The sequence below is a fragment of the Elephas maximus genome, chromosome 11 (assembly GCF_024166365.1).
Source record: "Elephas maximus indicus isolate mEleMax1 chromosome 11, mEleMax1 primary haplotype, whole genome shotgun sequence".
NCBI lineage: Eukaryota > Metazoa > Chordata > Mammalia > Proboscidea > Elephantidae > Elephas > Elephas maximus.
In genome coordinates, this window is record NC_064829.1 from 30,534,508 (window position 1) to 30,556,518 (window position 22,011).

A 22,011-nucleotide genomic window follows, 5' to 3' on the forward strand; every position below is an offset into this window, starting at 1 on the left:
TTTCAGTAAAAATGAAGATGCATTTTTACTCAAAAAGAATAACAGGACGGTGATCTGGGGAGCATAAAATTTACATGGAAAAATAAATAACTGGCCTCAAGAAATAAGGCAACTAACAATGAAATAATGATTCAGATCTCTTGTCCATAAAAGATGTCTAAATAAAAAAATTTCCCACTATTTTTTAAATATCATCTATAAGTTTATACAGTCATTAATATTAATACACATATTACCCAGTACCCAATATTAGGGAGATTAAATAATATATAGGAATTTTTCACTTTACCATTATAGAGACTCAACACTGTTGAACAAGTTACTATACAATAATCAATCCAGTCACACAATTTTACCAACTTATATAACCATAAGAAAACTCAGATCTTTTTAACATCGTCAACAATTGTCCTATGCTTTAACTTCTACTTATGTTTTTTTAAAAAATCAGTGATTTCCCAAAAGGAAATTGAGACTGTCCAGCCTAAAAATACATGTCTTACTTCTTCTTCATTTTCTTAAAGTATTATTCAGGGTCAGATCTTACCATTTTGGGAAATGTTGAGACAGCAAGGATTTCACAACTGGAATATTTAGGGCTCTCTGAAGGCCAAAGCTATCCACTCTGGGAAGACTTTTTTAATACATGATTTACATATATATATATATATATATATGTCTATAGATACTGGTTTGATTTAAAGAAATATGGATTCTACATTAAATGGCTGTAACGTGATTTTCTGTTGACTGAGTCTCAGTTTTCTCACTTGCTACTATTGTACAATTTACCACAAAGGCAGAGTCTGTACTGTAATGGGTGTCAGAACAACTGGGTTATAGTCCAGGCAGGCTCTGTTACTTGCAAGGTGTACGACCTTGAGAAAATCACTTCAATCTTATAGTCTTCAGTTTCCTCACCCATAAATTAAGGGATAGACTAATCACTTAGGTATTTTCTAAAACCAATAACTACCTCTTAGTATCAGAGAATCAAAATGAAAAAAAAATTTATGAACAGAAAATACCTGCAGGTACATGTTAATAAAGAGCTAATTCATAAACCAAGTTTCAAAAGCTTCATATAATTGCCCCATTAAAAAGGTATGATCATCAAGGCTTTAGATGTTAATATTAAACCTATCTTACATTCATGTTTTTAAATGTTCTTTAAGTTTTATGAAAGATAAATCAGTCCATAAATTTACCTCTCTTGACTGTTGAAGGCTATTCTTAGGAACCCTGAAGCCATGAATAGTGTCATCAAAGCATTTAATAAAGAAGAGGCAGCTATCACTGGATTTTACCTTCGATATAAAGAAATCAATAAGACAGTAACATTCACTTGCATAAAACAGAACCCTAGAAGTATCTGTACATAAAACTAAACATATTAACATGACAATGATATACAATTAAACAACTTCTACATATTAAGAAAAATTGGAAAAACAATTTACACTGGGAGTATCAAATGTACTATAGCTTATCTAAGTCAAATCTGGGTTTTACATTCTTAATTACAGAAAGTAAATCCTGATAGTCCATTGGGTATGTAGTGTTAGTTTCATTTTTTCTATTAAATACAATTTATTATGCACTTTAGCTGTAAAGTCCTTTAAAAATCACAGCTCTAATTTCTTATTCATATCACTCTCCTGAACTTTTTGTTTTAATTCAGTGTAGAAAATGTTTGGGCTGAGTATAAAAGAATGAGTAGAAAATACGTTTGATAAAGAATGAGAAAAGGTAGAGAGGATAAGAAGAATGAGAAATAATTGTCTTTTTGAAATATGAATTTGGAAAAAAGAGGGCTTCAGAAAGTAAAAGGGTAGACTTCTGCTTTAAGGTCCTACCAGAGGACCCTCTTGAAGAAAACAACTATGAAGCCTGGACATAAAGTAAAAAACAACTACTAGGAAGAACAGTAGAGTGAACAAAAGCTAAAAGACTCTGATGGGGGGGGGTACACTCTCTTATAGAAAAGGAAACGAGGAGCTATACAAGTAAGTTCCCTTCTCCAAGGCTTTTACTCTGGGGCTAAATACAGTCCACATGGTACACACAACACCAGCAAGTGCACAGCAAACATTTACAGTCTTTGTACCTTTGTGAATTAGAAAACTGAATTCTGGAAGCAATTGAACACTCAAGAAAGGAAAGGAATTACACAAGTGAAAGAGCCAGAGAGGGATCCCCAAACTCTCTACTCATATCTTTAAATGACTCACAAATCATACATGCACAGAAAAGACTCAAAGCAACTCACATAAACACAACGTATCTGAACTAAAACCAGAGCTGAGGCTCAAAAAACAGTTCACAATGAAAACTCAGGCAAGAAAATGACTTGCTAAAAAAAAAGGAAATAACACTTACTAGAGAAAAAGAATTCAGACTCTCCAGAACTTAACATTCATAATACTTAAGGATATAATACAAAATTACCTGACATACAAGGAAGCAAGGAAGAGGAGTAAATTCTCGAAAGAAGAAAAAAAATTAATTAAAAGGCAAAATTTGTTAGAATGGATGAAAGAGACTGAACTGTATGCTGTCTATAAGAGACACATAATAAGTATAAAGACACAGACAGGTTGAAAGCAAATGAATAGAAAAAGAGATTCATGCAAACAGTAAAAATAAGAAGGCCAGGGTGCTTATATCAGTATCATACAAAATAGATTCAAAACAAAATGTATTGCAAAAAATGAGGAGGGTCATATCAAGTTCCCCCACGTCTGTCAGTTTGTTGTACTGTGGGGGTTTGTGTGCTGCTGTGATGCTGGAAGCTATGCCACCGGTATTCAGATACCAGCAGGGTCATCCATGGAGGAAAGGTTTCAGCTGAGCTTCCAGACTAAGACAGACTAGGAAGAAGGACCCAGCAATCTACTTCTGAAAAGCATTAGCCAGTGAAAGCCTTACGAACAGCAGCGGAACATTGTCTGATACAGTGCTGGAAGATGAGCCCCCCAGGTTGGCAGGCACTCAAAAGATGACCGGGGAAGAGCTGCCTCCTCAAAGTAGAGTCAACCTTAATGATGTGGATGGAGTAAAGCTTTTGGAACCTTCATTTACTGATGTGGCATGACTCAAAATGAGAAGAAACAGCTGCAAAAGTCCATTAATAATCAGAACCTGGAATGTACAAAGTATGAATCTAGGAAAATCATCAAAAATGCAATGGAACACATAAACATCGATATCCTAGGCGTTAGTGAGCTGAAATGGACTTGTGTTGGCCATTGTGAATCACACAATCATATAGGCTACTATGCTGGGAATGACAACTCGAAGAGGAATGGTGTGGCATTCATCGTCAAAAAGAATGTTTCAAGATCTATCCTGAAGTACAATGCTGTCAGTGATAGAATAATACCCATTCGCCTACAAGGAAGACCAGTTAATATGATGATTATTCAAATTTACGCACCAACCACTAGGGCCAAAGATGAAGAAATAGAAGATTTTTATCAGCTGCTGCAGTCTGAAATTCATCGAACATGCAATCAAGATGCATCGATAATTACAGGCAATTGGAATGCAAAAGCTGGAAATGAAGAAGGACCACCAGTAGCTGGAAAATATGGCCTTGGTGATAGAAACAATGCTGGGGGTCGAATGATGGAATTTTGCAAGACCAACGACTTCTTCATTGCAAATGCCTTCTTTCACCAACATAAATGGCAACTACACACATGGACCTCACCAGATGGAACATACAGATATCAAATGTACTACATCTGTGGAAAGAGATGATGGAAAAGCTCAATATCATCAGTCGGAACAAGGCCAGGGGCCGACTGTGGAACAGACCATCAATTGCTCATATGCAAGTTCAAGCTGAAACTGAAGAAAATCAGAGCAAGGCCACGAGAGCCAAAATATGACCTTGAGTATACCCAACCTGAATTTAGAGACCATCTCAAGAATAGATTTGACGCCTTGAACACTACTGACAGAAGACCAGATGAATTCTGGAATGACATCAAGAACATCATCCATGAAGAAAGCGAGAGGTCACTGAAAAGACAGGAAAGAAAGAAAAGACCAAGGTGGATGTCAGAGAAGACTCTGAAACTTGCGCTTGAGCGTCAAGCAGCTAAAGCAAAAAGAAGAATTTGTGAAGTAAAAGAACTGAACAGAAGATTTCAAAGGGCCTCTCGAGAAGACAAAGTAAAGTATTATAATGACATGTACAAAGAGCTAAAGATGGAAAACCAAAAGGGAAGAACACATTCGGCATTTCTCAAGCCGAAAGAACTGAAGAAAAAATTCAAGCCTCTAGTTGCAAAGTGAAGGATTCCATGGGGAAAATATTAAATGATGCAGGAAGCATCAAAAGAAGATGGAAGGAATACACAGAGTTATTATACCAAAAAGAATTAGTCGATATTCAACCATTTCAAGAGGTGGCATATGATCAGGAACCGATGGTCCTGAAGGAAGAAGTCCAAGATGCTCTGAAGGCACTGGCAAAAAACAAGGCTCCAGGAATTGATGGAATATCAATTGAGATGTTTCAACAAACAGATGCAGCGCTGGAGGTGCTCACTCATCTTTGCCAAGAAATATGGAAGACAGCTTCCTGGCCAACTAACTGGAAGAGATCCATATTTATGCCTATTCCCAAGAAAGGTGATCCAACTGAATGTGGAAATTATAGAACAATGTCATTAATATCAGAAGCAAGCAAAATTTTGCTGAAGATCACTCAAAAATGGCTACAGCAGTATATCAACAGGGAACTGCCAGAAATTCAGGCCGGTTTTTTTTTTCAGAAGAGGACATGGAACCAGGGATATCATTGCTGATGTCACATGTATCCTGGCTAAAAGCAGAGAATACCAGAAGGACGTTTACCTGTGTTTTATTGATTATGCAAATCCATTCGACTGCATGGATCATAACAAACTATGTATAACACTGCGAAGAATGGGAATTTCAGAACACTTAATTGAGCTCATGAGGAACCTTTACATAGATCAAGAGGCAGTTGTTCGCACAGAACAAGGGGATACTCATTGGTTTAAAGTCAGGACAGGTATGCGTCAGGGTTGTATTCTTTGACCATACCTATTTAATCTGTATGCTGAGCAAATAATACGAGAAGCTGGACTATATGGAGAAGAACAGGGCATCAGGATTGGAGGAAGACTCATTAACAACCTGGGTTATGCAGATGACACAACCTTGCTTGCTGAAAGTGAAGAGGACTTGAAGCACTTACTAATGAAGATCAAAGACCACAGCCTTCAACATGGACTGCACCTCAACATAAAGAAAACAAAAATCCTCACAACTGGACCAATGAGCAATATCATGATAAACAGAGAAAAGACTGAAGTTGTCAAGGATTTCATTTTACTTGGATCCACAATCAACACCCATGGAAGCAGCAGCAGTCAAGAAATCAAAAGATGCATTGCATTGGGCAAATCTGCTGCAAAGGACCTCTTCAAAGTGTTGAAGAGCAAAGATGTCATCCTGAAGACTAAGGTGCGTCTGACTCAAGCCATGGTATTTTCAATGACATCATATGCATGTGAAAGCTGGACAATGAATAAGGAAGACCAAAGAAGAGTGGACGCCTTTGAATTGTGGTGTTGGCAAAGAATATTGAATATACCGTGGACTGCCAAAAGTATGAACAAATCTGTCTTGGAAGAAGTGCGGCCAGAATGCTCCTTAGAGGCAAGGATGCTGAGACTGTGTCTTACATACTTTGGACGTGTTGTCAGGAGGGATGAGTCCCTGGAGAAGGACATCATACTTGGCAGAGCACAGGGTCAGCAGAAAAGAGGAAGACCCTCAATGAGGTGGATTGACACAGTGGCTGCAACAATGAGCTCAAGCATAACAACGATTATAAGGATGGTGCATGACCAGGCAGTGTTTCATTCCGTTGTCCATAACGTCGCTATGAGTCAGAACTGACTCGATGGCACCTAACAAGAACATATCTAGTTGGTTAATCAGGAAGACAACAATCATAAATATATGTGTGATCAATAACAGTGCAAGAAATAAACCATTTCATAAGCATATGAGATAGCAGAATAAAGAGTCACTGAACTTGAAGACAGACCAATCTGAAGAACAGAAAGAGAAAAGAATGAAGAAAAATGAACAGGGCCTTAGGGACCTGTGACACATCATCATGTGTACCAACATACAACGATTAGAGTTCCAGATGGAAAACAGAAAAAGATTTATAAAAAATAGTTGAAGAAATGATGGTCAAAACTTCCCAAATTTGATGAAAACATTAATTTACACACTCAAGAAGTCTGATAAACTCCCAGTAGGATAAACTAAAGGAGATCCACCCATCACAGTCACAGCTGTTGAAAGACAGAGAATGACAAAGAGAAAATCTTGAAAGCACCAAGAAAAAAATGAGTCATCAGGCAAAGGAAAAGCACAGTAAAATTAACAGCTGACTTTGCACAAGAAACAATGGAGACCGGTGGCAGGAGGGTGGCCTATTCAAAGTGCTGAAAGAAAATTTCTATAGCCAGCAAAACTACTGCTCTAAAATGAAAACAAAATAAAGGCACTCCCAAATAAACAAGGAGTTATAGAATTTGTTGCAAGCAGGGACACTTTACAAGAAAGGGTAAAGGGAGTTCTTAGGCTGAAAGAAAGTGATACCAGACAAGAAACAAAGAGAACTGGTAAAGGTAATAGCATAGATAATTATAAAATGCAGTATAAATGTATTTCCCACTTTTTTCGTTAATTGATTTAAAAATAACTACATAGCACAATAATTATAAAATTACATTGTTGGGCTTTAACATACAAAGATGCCCTATATATGACAATAATACTATGAAGGAGTGGGGGAGGGGATAGAACTATATTGGGGCAAGAAAATCACCCCAAATGGTAACCTGAATCCACTGGGAAAAAGTAAAGAGAACTGGAAATGCTAAGCATGTGAGTTCATATAATAAAAAAATATATATATAATAGACTCCATAAATACATTTTTCCTACATTCTTTCCTTCTTAAAAACACACGAGATTAACATATGTCCACACAAAAACTTGCACATGAATGTTCACGGCAGCATCATTCATGATAGCCTAAAAGTGGACACAACCCAAATGTCTATCAATTGATGAATGGATAAACAAAATACAGTATATTGACACAATAGAATATTATTTGGCCATAAAAAGGAATGGAGTCAGGATACATACTACAACACAGATGAACCCTGAAAACATTTTACGAAGTGAAAGAAACTCGTCTTAAAAGACCACATATTGTATGATTCCATTCATATGAAATGTGCAGAAAAAGCAAATCTAAAGATAGAAAGTAAATCAGTGGCTGTCTAATTTAGGAAGGGTAGTGGGGAGAGATGGGGACTGTTAATGGTATGAGGTTTCTTCTTGGAGTGATGGAAATTGATTGTGCTGATAGTTGTACAACTCCTTGACCATGCTAAAAACCATTGTATTACACAGTTTACATGAGTGAATTGTATAACATGTGAATCATACCTCAATAAAGCTGTTAAAAAAAAAAACAAAAATACACATAACATTGAATAAAACAATAAATATAACATTATATTGCTGGGTCTTTAAACATATATAGTCAAGATATCTATGACAATAACACAAAGGAAGGGGTAGGAAATGGAGCTATCTTAGAACTAAGTTTCCATATTCTATGGAATTAAATTAGTATTAATGAGAAGTAGATCGTTATAAATTAAGATAGCTATTGCAATATCTAGAGCAACTGCTAAGAACCAAAAAATATAATAAAATAATTAACATGAGAAATAATACCTATTGAATGGAAAAGAAGGAAGAAAAAGAGAAACAATAAAAAAGCATGAACTCAGAAACAAGTGACAAATGGAAACTTAACTATATCAATAACGATGTTAAATGTAAATGCATTAAACAATCCTAAAACAAGGTAAAGATTGTCAGACTGGATAAAAATACAAGATACAATTATAGGTTGTCTACAAGAGACAGACTTTGGGTTCAAAAGACACAAATAGGTTCAAAGTAAAAGGATAGGAAAAAATACATCATGCAAACAATATCCATATGAGAGCTGATACGGGACTTGAAGCCGAAAAAATGTTACTAGGGACAAAGAGAACATTTTACAATGACAGAAGGGTCAATTCTTAAGGAAAATATAATAATTATAAACAATATGCACCTAACAACAGAGCCCCAAAACGCATGCAGCAAAAACTGACAGACTGAGTGAGAAACAGAGGACATATACATAAAGCCAGCAAGGATATGAAGGATGTCTACAGAACGCTCCACTCAACAACAGCAGCATGCATGTTATTCTCATGTACACATGGAACACTCTCTAGGAGAGACCAAATGGTAGGCCATGAAACAAATCCCAATAGATTTAAAAGGATGAAATCATACAAAGTATGTTCTCCAACCAAAATAGAATTAAATTCGAACTCGACAATAGAAGGAAATGTGGTAAATCCACAAATATTTGGAAATGAAACAACACACCTCTAAACTTATTGATCAAAGGGGAAATTAGGACATATATTGGGCTGAAAGAAAACAAAAACAGAACATACAAAAATTTATGAGATCCAGTGCTTTAAGAGAAATTTATAGCTATAAACTCCTATATTAGAAAAAAATCTCCAATCAATAACCCAAGCTTTCACCTTAAGTAACCCGAAAATGGACAGTGCCAGCCTTACAGCAATCACTCAATGAATGCCCATTAGCTTGTATTGATAAGTGATTCCTAAGTGTAGACTTCAAGCAGACAATTAAATAAGAAACTGTAAGTTGCAAAACAAGATCAGGGCTAACACAGCAGGAACTAATCAACTCCAGAGAAGCCAGAGGCCAAGAAATTTTAAAAAAGAAGGAAGGGGCAATTTGTTTATTTTTTGTTTTAAGGAAAATGTGAGTGAGATTAACCCTTCAACTGAGGGTTTTAATCACATACAGGTATGCGTCGCTTAGCGTCTACAATACATTCTGTGAAACAGGACTTTATGTGATTTGGACGCTGTTTGAACACCTGGATCCGTGTGGCACAGGCCTGGGGGCTGCTGTGTAGTGCTTGGTCTGGGCAGCTCATGCTGTGGATGCCTCAGGTGAGCGCTCAACCAGGTCCTACCTGGCCCTGCAGCCCCATAAAGGTCACAGCAGAAGGGCTCTGGCTGTGGTCCTGGGCAGCAGACAAGCAGTCTGGAGACCCCTGCCCAGGCTGGCCCTGTGATGCTGCCAACCTAGTATACTTGGAAGCAAGATTGGGTGCCCACTCTCTCCAGCAACAGGAATGCCTGTTCCCGTGGTGGTGGGTTCGGGGGGAAGGGCGGAGGGGCAGCAGGGTAGGCTTGCTGCCAAGTGGGGCTGTGGGAAGGTGTTAAAAATATAAGTAGTATGTCTAAACTGTCAGGGAGCCAAAGTGTTACCTTAAAACAAAAACAAAGCCAGGGGAAAAAGGAACAATCAAAAAGCAGCCCAGTTCAGGGTAGACTCATGTATACCAATGGTTTTTGTCATTTATGGCTGGGCTAGATTTATGACTTGGCACCCCAAAGCTGTAAACAGAACACAAAACAGCAAACACTTGCTCTTTATGGCATATTGCGGCTGCGCAACATGAAAGGGGGAGGTGGGCTGCGGGCAGAGCCAGCCGCAAAAGTCCACTCAATGGCATTTTCTCTTCAAACCAGCCCAGCTGGGTGCAGCATTTGAAGAAAGAAGGCATGAGTCAATAATCAACCTGCACTTCTTCCTCAAACTGTTGATGCGACTTTCACTGCCTTCTCTGCTAATCCAGGTGCAGGAAGGCCAGCTCACTCATGAGAACCTGCCTGAGGAAGGGACGGTGCAGGCCAAGGGGGCTGAGGGCCTCTAAGCCAAGGCTGAGGTGCCTGGGCTGCATATCTTTCCATCAGCAGACCACACTGATCCAGTCACAGGAGCCAAGGGGGATAGGAGTTGGGAGTTCGGACCCGGTCTTGAACACCGCAGACTAGGTGGCTTCCAGGCCATGTGCAACAGCTGGGCAGAAGTAGGGCTCCAACCTCAAGATGTGGGTCCGGTGTTCTGGCACTCGGACACCTGGGTGCCCTGGCCTACAGACATATGTGCAGTCTGACATTGCCCAAATGGACATTAAGCAACACATACCTGTGTAGTCAAGATACATATGACAACTGTAGTACAAAGGATGGGGTAGGAAATGGAGTCATCTCAGAGCAAAGTTTCCATAGTTTATGGAATTGAGTTAGTACTGGTATTCAGTCGATGAATACAGAGCAAGAACAGAAGAGGATGTTTAAAATTGTATCCAAAGAAAGTGACTGAAAGATCAGATGGGATCAGAGGTAGATACCTGGGCCTTCTGGTCTAACGTGAAAGGAGGCAGAGGTGCAAGGACAGTGAAGGGGCCGAACCTTGTGTAATCAGATTGTACCGCTGGGGTATGTGACTAAGCCTGTGGCTCCTCAAGGGGAATGGTGCTTGTCCCCTGAGAGTCTACACACTGAGAAAGGCAGATGCTGTACTCTAAAGAGCAGATATGCTGCTATGGTATGCTGATGGCCTAAAGGACATGAAGCAAGAAACAGGGAAGAATGTCTAGGCCCCAGGCTTCAACCAACCTCTATAGAAGAAAAACTCGCTTATTCTCCTGGCTTGTAAAACATCCAGAAGTGAAGATAGAGAACCTAAGAATTCTGATTTTGTCATAGGTTTCAAATTTTATTTAACCTCAGAAAAGAATTACCCATGGACAAACACACACATATGCATATATATGTACTCATATACATAAATACACACACATACATATCTACATACATATATATAAACATACTCAAATACACACACGTAAATATTAAAAACCTCTGCATAAATGTTTTTGAATCATCCATCTCTCATTCCACAATATATGGAGATGACCAAAAGTTGACTGTATTTTTAAATTTCGCTCCAAATGCAGATTCTGCAACTTTACTTGTTCACAATTTTGGCAACGAAATCTATACCCATGGTTTCATGTATCTATAGAATCCCACAGAACCCCAAGATTTCACAAGGCAGCTTATACAGAGGATCTGGGGCAATCACTTGTAGAACTAATTCATGGTTTGAGCAAAAGGTACGCATCTCATCCTACCGTGCATACTGCTTGAGTCAGGTGTTTGCATCCCTGGCGATAAATATGATGCACTGCATCAGGCCTTCAAAATAAATATTAAATTATCAAGCCAAAATGAAAACAGACAAGTGAAAAACTTTTTTATCTTTCAAAAGTCAGATAGAATGTACTTATTACAAGGCTAATACTTACTGTTTCCTGTACCATGAGAGGACTCCATGTTCTAACACTACCCAGAATAATCTCCAGCCAAAGAATCTTGAGCTCTAATGGACAAATGACAAAGCATTTCCCAAGCTGACACATCTAAGATCAAATATTTGACTGATAAAAAGTAATTTAGTGATGACAATTACATCTGAGTCCTTCATTTAGACAGTTCTGCTGAACACTAAAAAAGAATCAAGCCTGAGCTTAGATACCTGATGCAGTAACGAAACATATCACTACAGGGTACAGGAACAGAAAAAAAACCGTACCAATAAGCCCAATGATGAATATGGTTTATTATCCTGATAGTACTGCTCAGGGATATTTATAAGAAACACACTGGCAGTGGCCTTCAAAGACAATTTCCTCAAAGTCATGAAAGAACTTCTAAAAAAATTATCCTAAATTTATTTTGTACACAGTAACCGTGCACGTACATAAATACATACAGGGAGTGCTTGCAAATGCAAAATAACTGAACTATAAAATTCATACAAATTTTTGAACCAGAAGGATTTTATATGTGTGCTTTCATAAGCTCTGTGACAATTCAAATATTAATTTCCTCATAGGTCCTATATAGACTAATGTTTTAAAAAAAAAACTTGCTGCCGTCAATCGATTCCAACTCATGGCAACCCCATGTGTTACAAAGTAGAACTGCTCCATAGGGTTTTCTTGGCTGTAATCTTTACAGAAGTAGTTCACCAGGCCTTTCTGGTGGGTTTGAACCGCCAACCTTTAGGTTAGCAGCCAATCGCAAACTGCTTATGTCACCCCAGTTCAATGTTTACAACAAAAACAACACTGTAATTTTATGATTAAGTGAGGGAAAAATGTATTTTGCCCCCACTCTGGGCCATACAAACTTGGTCACCTAAAAGTATCAGACCATCAATACAAAGAAAGTAACTGCTACAACCAGGAGTATAGCCTAATGAAGTCCAGCAGTATAAAAATGGTTTATATTAAAAGATCTAAGAATGATTAAATCACCCATACTTCAGAAATGACAGAAAAAATAAAAACTTCTTATAACAACCATCACCTGAGAATTCTTCTTTCTAGTTTTATAATAATAATAAAAAAAAATTCTAAACTTACCTTCCAGAGAGGGCCTTCATAACGTTTCAATGCTTTGTAGATGACCTATTAAAAACATTTCTTCATTAAAATTGTATCTTTACACTTCAAACATTCAGTATTTTTTTCTAAAAATTATTATATAAATTTACTATATTACTACATACCTTATTACCCATAAGTATGTGTTTCATTTCAGCTCCCTGGGCAAGGTCAAGAGGTTTCTGATCTGTGTAAAGTAAAAGGAAAAAAGCCGTCGAGGCATTGATGCTGCAATCGCAGTAACACAATATTCATTCATTATTCCACTAAGTGCACCTTTTTCTTCTCCCCCCAAATTACCTACCTGAAATTGCCATCTCAATTCTTTATGGCTTCCTTTTTGGTAGCTAAGAACACTCAGTACAGGTTCTGTGATCACTCAAGCTTTCTTGCCTTAAGCCACTGTGTATTTCCTATGGCTGCTGTAATAAATTACCACAAACTTAATGGCTTAAAACAGCACAAACTTATCATCTTGCAGTTCAGGAGGTCAGAAGTCCAAAATCAGTTTCACTGGGCTAAAATCATGATGCTGCAAGGCTATGTTTCTCCTGGAGGCTCCAAGGGAGAATCCGTTCCTTTGCCTTTTCCAGCTTCTAGAGGCCGTCTACATTCCTTGACTTGCGGCTCCTTCCTCCACCTTCAAAACACATCATTTCAACCTCTGCTTCCATCCTTATATCTTCTCTTTGTATTTTGATCCTCCTGCCTCCCTCTTACAAGGATCTTTGTGATTACATTGGGCTCGCCTAGATAATTCAAGATTATCTCCCCATCTCAAGATCCTTAATTTAATCACATCTTTGGGGGTCATTATTCAGCCAAACAAGTAGCCCTGGTGGTACAATGGTTAAGCACTTGGCTGCTAACCAAAAGGTCAGTGGTTTGAACCTACTAGCCACTCCATGGGAGAAAAGACCTGGCGATCTGCTCCTGTAAAGATTATTCTTGTGTACCGTCAAGTTGATTCTGACTCATAGCGACCCTATAAGGATCAAGTAGAACTGCTCCTTAGGGTTTCCTAGGCTGTAATCTTTACAGGAGCAGATTGCCAGGTCTTCCTCCTGGAAAGCAGCTAGTGGGTTCAAACTGATGACCTTTCGGTTAGCAGCCGAATATGTAACCATTGTGTCAACAGGGTTCCTTTCATAAAAATTATAGCCTAGGAAACCACATAGGGCAGTTCTACTCTGTCATATAGGGTCACTAAGAGTCGGAATCAGTGCAACGGCACCCAACAAGAACATTTGGCCTATCACATCACCCTTTAGCTACCTTACTGGGAGACAGGTGGTTAGAGAGCTCAGAAGCTAAGAATGTGATGGTCCATGACTAAACACAAAAGGAAAAAGTGATAATGGAGAATGAAGTCAGCAGAGTACTATGTTAACTTTCCCTGAGCTTACAAATGCAAGCACTTTACACTTGGCCAAAATAATATATCAGACTGAAACTCTGCAGAGCTCCTTTAAACTCTGCAATAAGGCAATATATTCTATTAAATAACCATCTTATAAATATCAAACATTTGCTATGTATTGGGCAACTTTTTGCATAAGTATCTCCTAATGAGAGTCTATTATATGTGCCAGCTATTCTTTTGAGCACTGGGTATTGGGGGGAAAAAAAACTGGGGAGGGAAGACCGACATATAAGGCAGGAGAGACAGGCAATAAATTAGTAAAAGAGGGTATATCGGATAATAACCATACTATGCAGAGATTTTTATAAATGAATGATTTGATAGAAAATAACCGGGAGACCACTTTAAGTTGGGAATTGGGAGGCTAATTAGGGAAGGCTTTTCTGAGAAAAGTGTTTATGTTGAAAAGAAGATCCAGCCTTGTGAAAATATGGGGAAGGGCATTCCAGAAGAGAAAACAGCTAATGCAAGCGTCCTGAGAAAGGAACAATTTCATGGGCAGGAGATAAAGTCAGTGAGATAGACAGAGGTTCCATCATGTAAGGGCTTTGTAGGCCAGGATTTGTGCGCTAGTGTAAAAGCTTTGTTTTATTCTAAACATGACAGAAAGCCAAAGCAGAAGAATAACATGATCTGACCTATGTTTTAAAACTCTGTGAAAATATTTCTAAAAAATAAGACAGTTGGGAAATGTGAACTTTTGGCTATTTGATGATTTTAAGGAATTGCTAAAATACTTTGAATAGGGTAATACTATGTGATTGTGTCTTTTTAATAGCTTTATTGAGATATATAATTCACATGCCATACAATTCACTCACTTAATGTGTACAACTTAATGGTTTTTAGTATATTCACAGAGTTGTGTAACCATCATGTGGTCTGTGCGTTTTTTGTTTTTGTTGTTAAGAAGACTATCTCTTAAAAAAATACCAGAATATTTACAAACGAAGTGGCATGATGTCTGGAAGTGGGTGGTGAGAGATGAAACAAGACTGGCCATTACTGATAATTTCTGAATTATGGTGTTAAGCACATCAATTAATTATACTATCCTATTTTTTAAGCTTTGGTAATTTCCACAATATTTTTAAGGAACTCTGCTGACACAAATAGTTAAGTGTTTGGCTGCTAACCAAAAGGCTAGAGGATGGAACTAACACAGCTGCTCCGTGGAATGAAGACACGGTGATCTGCTCATGTAAAGATTACAACCTAGGAAACTCAGTGAGAGAAGTTCTGCTCTGTGACATGCAGTGACTATGAGTCAAAATCAGTGCAGTGGCACACAACAACATAATTTTTCTTTTTTAAAAGAATACTGTGGCTGCTATATAGAAAATGGTTTATAAATGTGACCAAGAGAAAAGCTGGGAGACTAGTTAAAAAGCAATAGCAATAATCCAGGTGAAAGATAATGGTTATTTGGACTAGAGATTTAGTAGTAAAAAAAAAAAAAAAGATACTTGTAAAGATGGAGAGAAGTACATGGGCTTGAGGTTTATTTTCAAGGAAGACTTACAGACCTGCTAATGGATATAACTGGGAGCAATCATGTATAACTTCAATAGTGGGGCAAAAACTTTTTAAAATGTTAACTGAGAAATAACCAGTTCCATTTTTTCTAGCCCGCACATAGGAAGGCATCTTATATAAAGTCTGCCAACTCTGTGTTATTTTCATTCTACCTACAGGGTGCTTTTGAGAAATTATTCCTTTAGGCAGAGAGGAAGACAACAATGTGATTTCTTTCACAGAATTCTCCCCTAATACCAAAAATAAATACTGAACTCCTGTCAACTAGATGAAATTCCAGTCCAGTGCCCTCATTTTTGGGTTCAATGTCCAAAGTGTTTGGCACCTTGGCACACAGTAAGAATTCAAGAAAATAGTTTTTGAACTGAATGAAATAGCCTCCCTACCTGCATGGGCACCATAAGCAGTCTTTTTAAAAATGTATCGCATCTTCTCTCAACAACAACAAAATGAAGGAAAAAACAGGAATGATTTAATATTTAAAATTTTGAATGATACTTGTTTGTCTCTTAGTGGTAAAACTCAGTATTATAACAATGCCAATTCAAAAATTTATTTACATGGAATGTAATTTCAAATAAATCCCAACAGTATTTTTACAAGGAAGCTAAGAAAATTATTTTATATCTTAACTGGAAAACTAAACAGATAAGAATGTCAAAGATAATCTTTACAAAGGAAGAGTAGTAAGGGGAAAACCTTATCAGACATGAAAACATTATAAAAGCCATCACTAAAAATGTAATACAAGGATAGCAAGGATAAAATTACATTACAGGGCACATGAAATATAAAGACATAACTAGTGATAACAACAAAATAGGAAGATGGTATTGGTATAGATTTTTTGTATGTTACTTAAGTTGGTATTAACTTACCCAAGGGTTATAAACACAACACTATTCATGGTAACCACTCAGAAAATATCTGAAAAAAAATCATACATAAAAGGAAAGGGGAAGGGAACCAAAATGACTTACTACAACAAACCAACAAAATACAAAAACCAGCAGCATTAAAGGACAAAGATTTAAGACACACACACACACAAAAAAATAAAAAAATGGCAGAAGTAAGTCACTTCTTATCAGTAAATACACTGAATGTAAATGGACTGACTTCCAGTCAAAAGGCAGAGAGTGGCAGAATGGATGAAAAACCTTGATCCAACTATAAGATGCTTACAAGAGACACACCTTAGACCCAAGGACACAAATAGGTTGAAAGTGAAAAGGATGGAAAAAAATATTCCACACAAATTATAGGCAAAAGAAAGCTGGAGCAGCAATCTTAATATCAAAGTAGGCTTTAAGACAAAATGTTTTAGAAGAAATAAAGATGGACACTATACAGAGATAAAAAGATCAATTAATCAAGAAGATTTAACAATCATAAATATAGACACACCCAACAACAAAGCACCTAAAGAGACAAAGCAAACACTGATAGAATTGAAGACAGAAACAGATGGAACTACAATAATAGTTGGAGACTTTAATACACTATTTTCAATATAGGCCAGAATATCTAGAAAGATCAGCAAGGAAAAAGAGAACCTGAATGACACAATAAACCAACTAGACTTAACAGATATAGATAGAACACTTCACCCAACAACAACACAATATACTCTAGGACACATGGGTCATTCTCCAGGATAGACCCCATGTTAGTTGACAAAGCAAGTCTCAATAAATTTAAAAAGACTGAAATCATGAAAAGTATTTTCTCTGACCACAACAGAGTAAAGCTAGAAATAACAGAAAAAAATTAAAAACTAGGAAATAGACAAACATATAGAAATTAAACAACATAGTATTTAACTACCAATGGGCCAAGGAAGAAATCACAAATTTCTCAGAGTCAAATGAAAATGAAACTTTAGGTGAAGAGAACGACAACATGCAATACAGGGGAGGTCAACACAACTGGACTGGACCAAAAGCAAAGAAGTTTCCTGAATAAACTGAATGCTTCGAAGGTCAGCGGAGCAAGGGCGGGGGTTTGGGGACTATGGCTTCAAGGGACATCTAAGTCAATTGGCAAAATAAATTCTATTAAGAAAACATTCTGCATCCCACTCTGAAGTGTGGCGTCTGGGGTCTTAAACGCTAACGAGCGGCCATCTAAGATGCATCAATTGGTCTCAACCCACCTGGATCAAAGGAGAATGAAGAACACCGAGGTCACAAGGTAAGTGTGAGCCCAAGAGACAGAAAAGGCCACATGGACTAGAGACTACATCATCCTGAGACCAGAAGAACTAGATGGTACCCAGCCACAACCGATGACTGCCCTGACAGGGAACACAACAGAGAACCCCTGAGGGAGCAGGAGAATAGTGGGGTGCAGACCCCAAATTCTCATAGAAAGACCAGACTTAATGGTCTAACTGAGACTAGAAGGACCCCAGTGGTCATGATTCCCAAACCTTCTGTTGGCCCAGGACAGGAACCATTCCTGAAGCCAACTCTTCAGACATGGATTGGACTGGACAATGGGTTGGAGAGAGATGCTGATGAGAAGTGAGCTACTTACTTGCATCAGATGGACACTTGAGACTGTGTTGGCATCTCCTGACTGGAGGGTAGAGAGGGTTAGAAACTGGCAAAATGGTCACAAAAGGAGAGACTGGAAGGAGGGAGCGGGCTGACTCACTGGGGGGAGAGTAAGTGGGAGTATGTACTAAGGTGTATATAACTTTACATTGAGAGATTGAATTGATTTGTAAACTTTCACTTAAAGCACAATAAAAAAATTTTTAAAAAATGAAAAAGAAAGCACAACAAATCAAAACTTTTAGGTTGCAGTAAAGGCAGTACTCAGAGGGAAACTTATGGCAATGAATGCCTACATGAAAAAAAGAAGATATAAAATCAACAGCCTATCCCAACAATGCCAGGAATCAGAAAAAGAAGAGCAAACTAATCCTAGAAACCAGAAGAAAAGAAATAACAAAAATTAAAGCAGAAACAAATGAAATTGAAAACAGAAAAACAATGGAATCAACAAAACCAGAAGTTGGTTCTTTGAAAAGATCAATAAAATTGACAAATCTTTAGCAAGAATGACAAAGAAAAAAAGAGGAAAGATGCAAATAACCAACTAAGAAATGAAAGAGGTGACATTACAACTGACCTGATAGAAATAAAAAAGAATTATGACAGAGTATTATGAACAACTGTATTGCAACAAATTAAATAACCTAAACGGAATGGATAAACTCTTAGAAGAACACAACCTACACAAACTGACTCAAGAGGAAACAGAAAATCTCAGCAGACCCATAATAAGTGAAGAGATTGAATCAGTGATAAAAAAATCTCCCAACAAGAAAAATCCTGAACCAGGTGGCTTCATTGGGGAATTCTACCATTTAGAGAAGAATTGACACCAATACTGTTTAAACTCTTCCAAAAGATAAAGGAAGGAATACTCCCTAATTCATTCTGTGATGCAAACATAATTCTGGTACCAAAACAAGACAAAGATACCACAAGAAAAGAAATCTAGAGGGCAATATCTCTTATGAATACAGATGCAAAAATTCTCAACAAAATACTATCAAACAGAATCCAACAGCATATTAAATAGGACCAAGTGGGATTTATTCCAGGAATGCAGAGATGTTCAACATTAGAAAATCAATCAACATAATATACCACATCAAAGAAAAAGAACTGTTCATCTCAATTAACATGGAAAAGGAATTTGATAAAATTTAACACCTTTTCTTGATAAAAAAAACTCTCAAAAAGATAACAGAAAGGGAGTTCCTCAATATGATTAAGAGCATTTATAGAAAAACTAACAGTAAACATACTCAATGGAGAAGTCCAAGAGCTTTCCCCTTGAAACTGGGAACAAGACAAGGGTGCCTGCTCTCACCTCTTCTATTGAATATTATATTAGAAGTCCTAGCCAGAACAAGAAAAGGTATCCGGATTGGAAAAATGAAATAAAATTATCTCTATTCGCAGATGACATGATCCAATATACAGAAAATGCCAGAGAGTCCACAAGAAAACTTCTACAGCTAACAAAGGAATTTAGCAAAGTTGCAGGGTACAAGGTCAACAAACAAAAATCAGCTGAGTTTCTATACACCAGAAATGAGAAATCTGAAATGGAAATGAGAAAAACGATTCCATTCACAAGAGCATCTAAGAGAATAAAATAACTAGGAATAAATTTAACCAGGGATGTGAAAGACTTACACATGAAAGTTATAAAACACTGCTGAAAGACTTAAATAAATGGAAACGATGTTCCGTGTTCATGGACTGAAGACTTAATATTGCTAAGATATCATTACTACCCGAAGCAATCTATAAATACAACACAATGCTGATCAAAATCCCAACAGGCTTCTTTATAGGAAAAGAAAAACCAATTCTCAATCTAATATATGAAATGGCAAAAGGCCGTGCACAGCTAAAGCAATGTTGAAAGAGAACAAAGTAGGAGGATTCTCACTTTTTGATTTTAAAACATATTGTATAGCTACAGTAATCAAAACAGCCTGGTACTGGTACAGCAACAGACACGTAGGCCATGGAATTAAACCGAGAGTCCAGAAATAAACCCACACAACTACGGTAAACAGATTTTGACAAGGGTGCTAAGTCCACTCAATGGAGAAAGAAGAATCTCTTTAAAAAATGGAGATGGGGAAATTGGATTTCACGTAGAGAAGAGTGAAACAGGATACATGTCCCAGACCATGCACAAAAACAGATTCAAACTGTAATAAAGACCTAAACGTGCAAACTAAAACTAAAAATTCTTAGAAGAAAACACAGGGGCATGCTATGGGGCCTAGCTATGGGTTATCTAATATAATAACAAAAGCACAAACAGAAACCATATATCCAGTAAGCATCTAATAACTAAAATATAAATAAAACTTGGACAACTTAACAACAAAAAGACAACCTAATCATAAAATGGGCAAAGGACTTGAATAGACATTTCACTAAAGGGGACATTAAAATGGCTAATTAACACATGAAAAAATGCTCAATGTCATTAGCCACCAGAAAGATGCAAATCAAAATGACAATAAGGTACCATTTTACTCCCACTAGAATGGCTAAGATAAGCAAAACAAAACAGAATACAACAAAGGTTGGCAAGGATACAGAGAAACTGAAACCCTTAACCATTGCTGATGAGAACGTAAAATGGTACAGCCATGGTGGGACAACAGTGTGGTCATTCCTCAAAAAACTAGAAATAAAATTACTATGTAACCCAGCATTTCCATACCTAGGTCTATCACCAAAAGACTTAAAAGCAGAGACCCTATAGGTCACTATGAATCAGCATTGACTTGATGGCAGCGGGTTTGGTTTTTGGCAAGGAGAAACCACGCTTTATGTAAACAGGCTGTCTCTACTTTTTCACTATTTTAAATACAGCTGAAATAAACAACCTAGTACATGCCCCCTTGTATTCATGTGAACGTACTTTTTTATTGTTTTACTGTGGCCAAAGTCTAAATAACAAAGCATTTGCCAATTTAACATTTTTTACACGTATAAATCAGCGACATTATGTTGAATGTGTTGTGCAACCATCACCACTATCCATTTCCTTATTATTCCATCACCATTAACAGAAACTCAGTGCCCCCTAAGAAATGACTTCCTCCCACCTCGGTAACCACTAATAAACTTTGGTCTGTATATATTTGCCTATTTAATGTAAGTGGGATTAGACAATATTTGTCCTTCTGTGACTGAGTGACTTCATTCATTATAATGTTTTCAAGGTTCATCCATGTTTTAGTATGTATCAGTTCCTTATTTCTCTTTATGGCCGAGGAATATTCCATTGTATGTATGTACCACATTTTGTTTATCCATTCATCTGCTGACGGACATTTAGGTTGTTTCTGCCTTTCGGCTTCTGTGAACAGTGCTGCAACGAACACTGGTGTACAGCTTTCTGTTTGCATTTCTGCTTTCAATTATTTTGGGTATATACGTAAGACTGGGATTGATGAGTTAAATGGTAGCTTTATGTTTAACTATTTCAGGAACTACCAGATGGTTTTCGTACCATTTTGCAGTCCCACCAACAATGGATGAAGGTTCTAATTTCTTCAAATTCTCACCAATGTGTTTTATTTTTTTATTTTCTATTTAGACCTAAACCCTTCATCAAAGTTACCACTCACCTACTGTCTACTTAGTGTTTTTCCATCTCTACCTTTTCCCTTCCATGTAATCATCAAAAAGATTGTTTCTTTTTGTGTGTAAACCTTTACATGAGTTTTTGTAGTAGTGGTCTCAAACAATATTTGTCCTTCTGTGATTGACTTACTTCACTCAGCATAACACCCTCCAGATTCATCCATGTTGTGAGATGCTTTGCAGATTCATCATTCTTCTTTATCGTTGCATAGGACTCCATCGTGCGTATGTACCATAGTTTGTTTATCCAGTCATCTGTTAATGGGCATCTAGGTTGTTTCCATCTTTTTGCTATTGTGAACAATGCTGCAATGGACATAGGTACGCATATGTCTATTCATGTGACGGCTCTTATTTCTCTAGGATATGTTCCT

At 37.3% G+C, this 22,011-nt stretch overlaps 1 protein-coding gene across 3 annotated transcripts in view; it reads right to left on the bottom strand.

Moving 5' to 3' along the window:
- The window catches only part of OSBPL1A (oxysterol binding protein like 1A), a 256,420-nt gene that overhangs the window by 155,382 nt on the left and 79,027 nt on the right, over positions 1-22,011 (bottom strand). For 2 of the 3 annotated variants that reach the window (XM_049901659.1, XM_049901658.1), the window contains exons 8-12: positions 12,607-12,668; positions 12,461-12,505; positions 11,339-11,412; positions 11,165-11,228; positions 1,209-1,307 (exon numbers count right to left, since the gene is read on the bottom strand). In XM_049901659.1, the coding sequence (XP_049757616.1) occupies positions 1,209-1,307; positions 11,165-11,228; positions 11,339-11,412; positions 12,461-12,505; positions 12,607-12,668 (344 nt within the window). Of the gene's footprint in view, positions 1-1,208; positions 1,308-11,164; positions 11,229-11,338; positions 11,413-12,460; positions 12,506-12,606; positions 12,669-22,011 lie in introns of those variants that run through there. The other variant, XM_049901660.1, reaches the window with a different exon arrangement.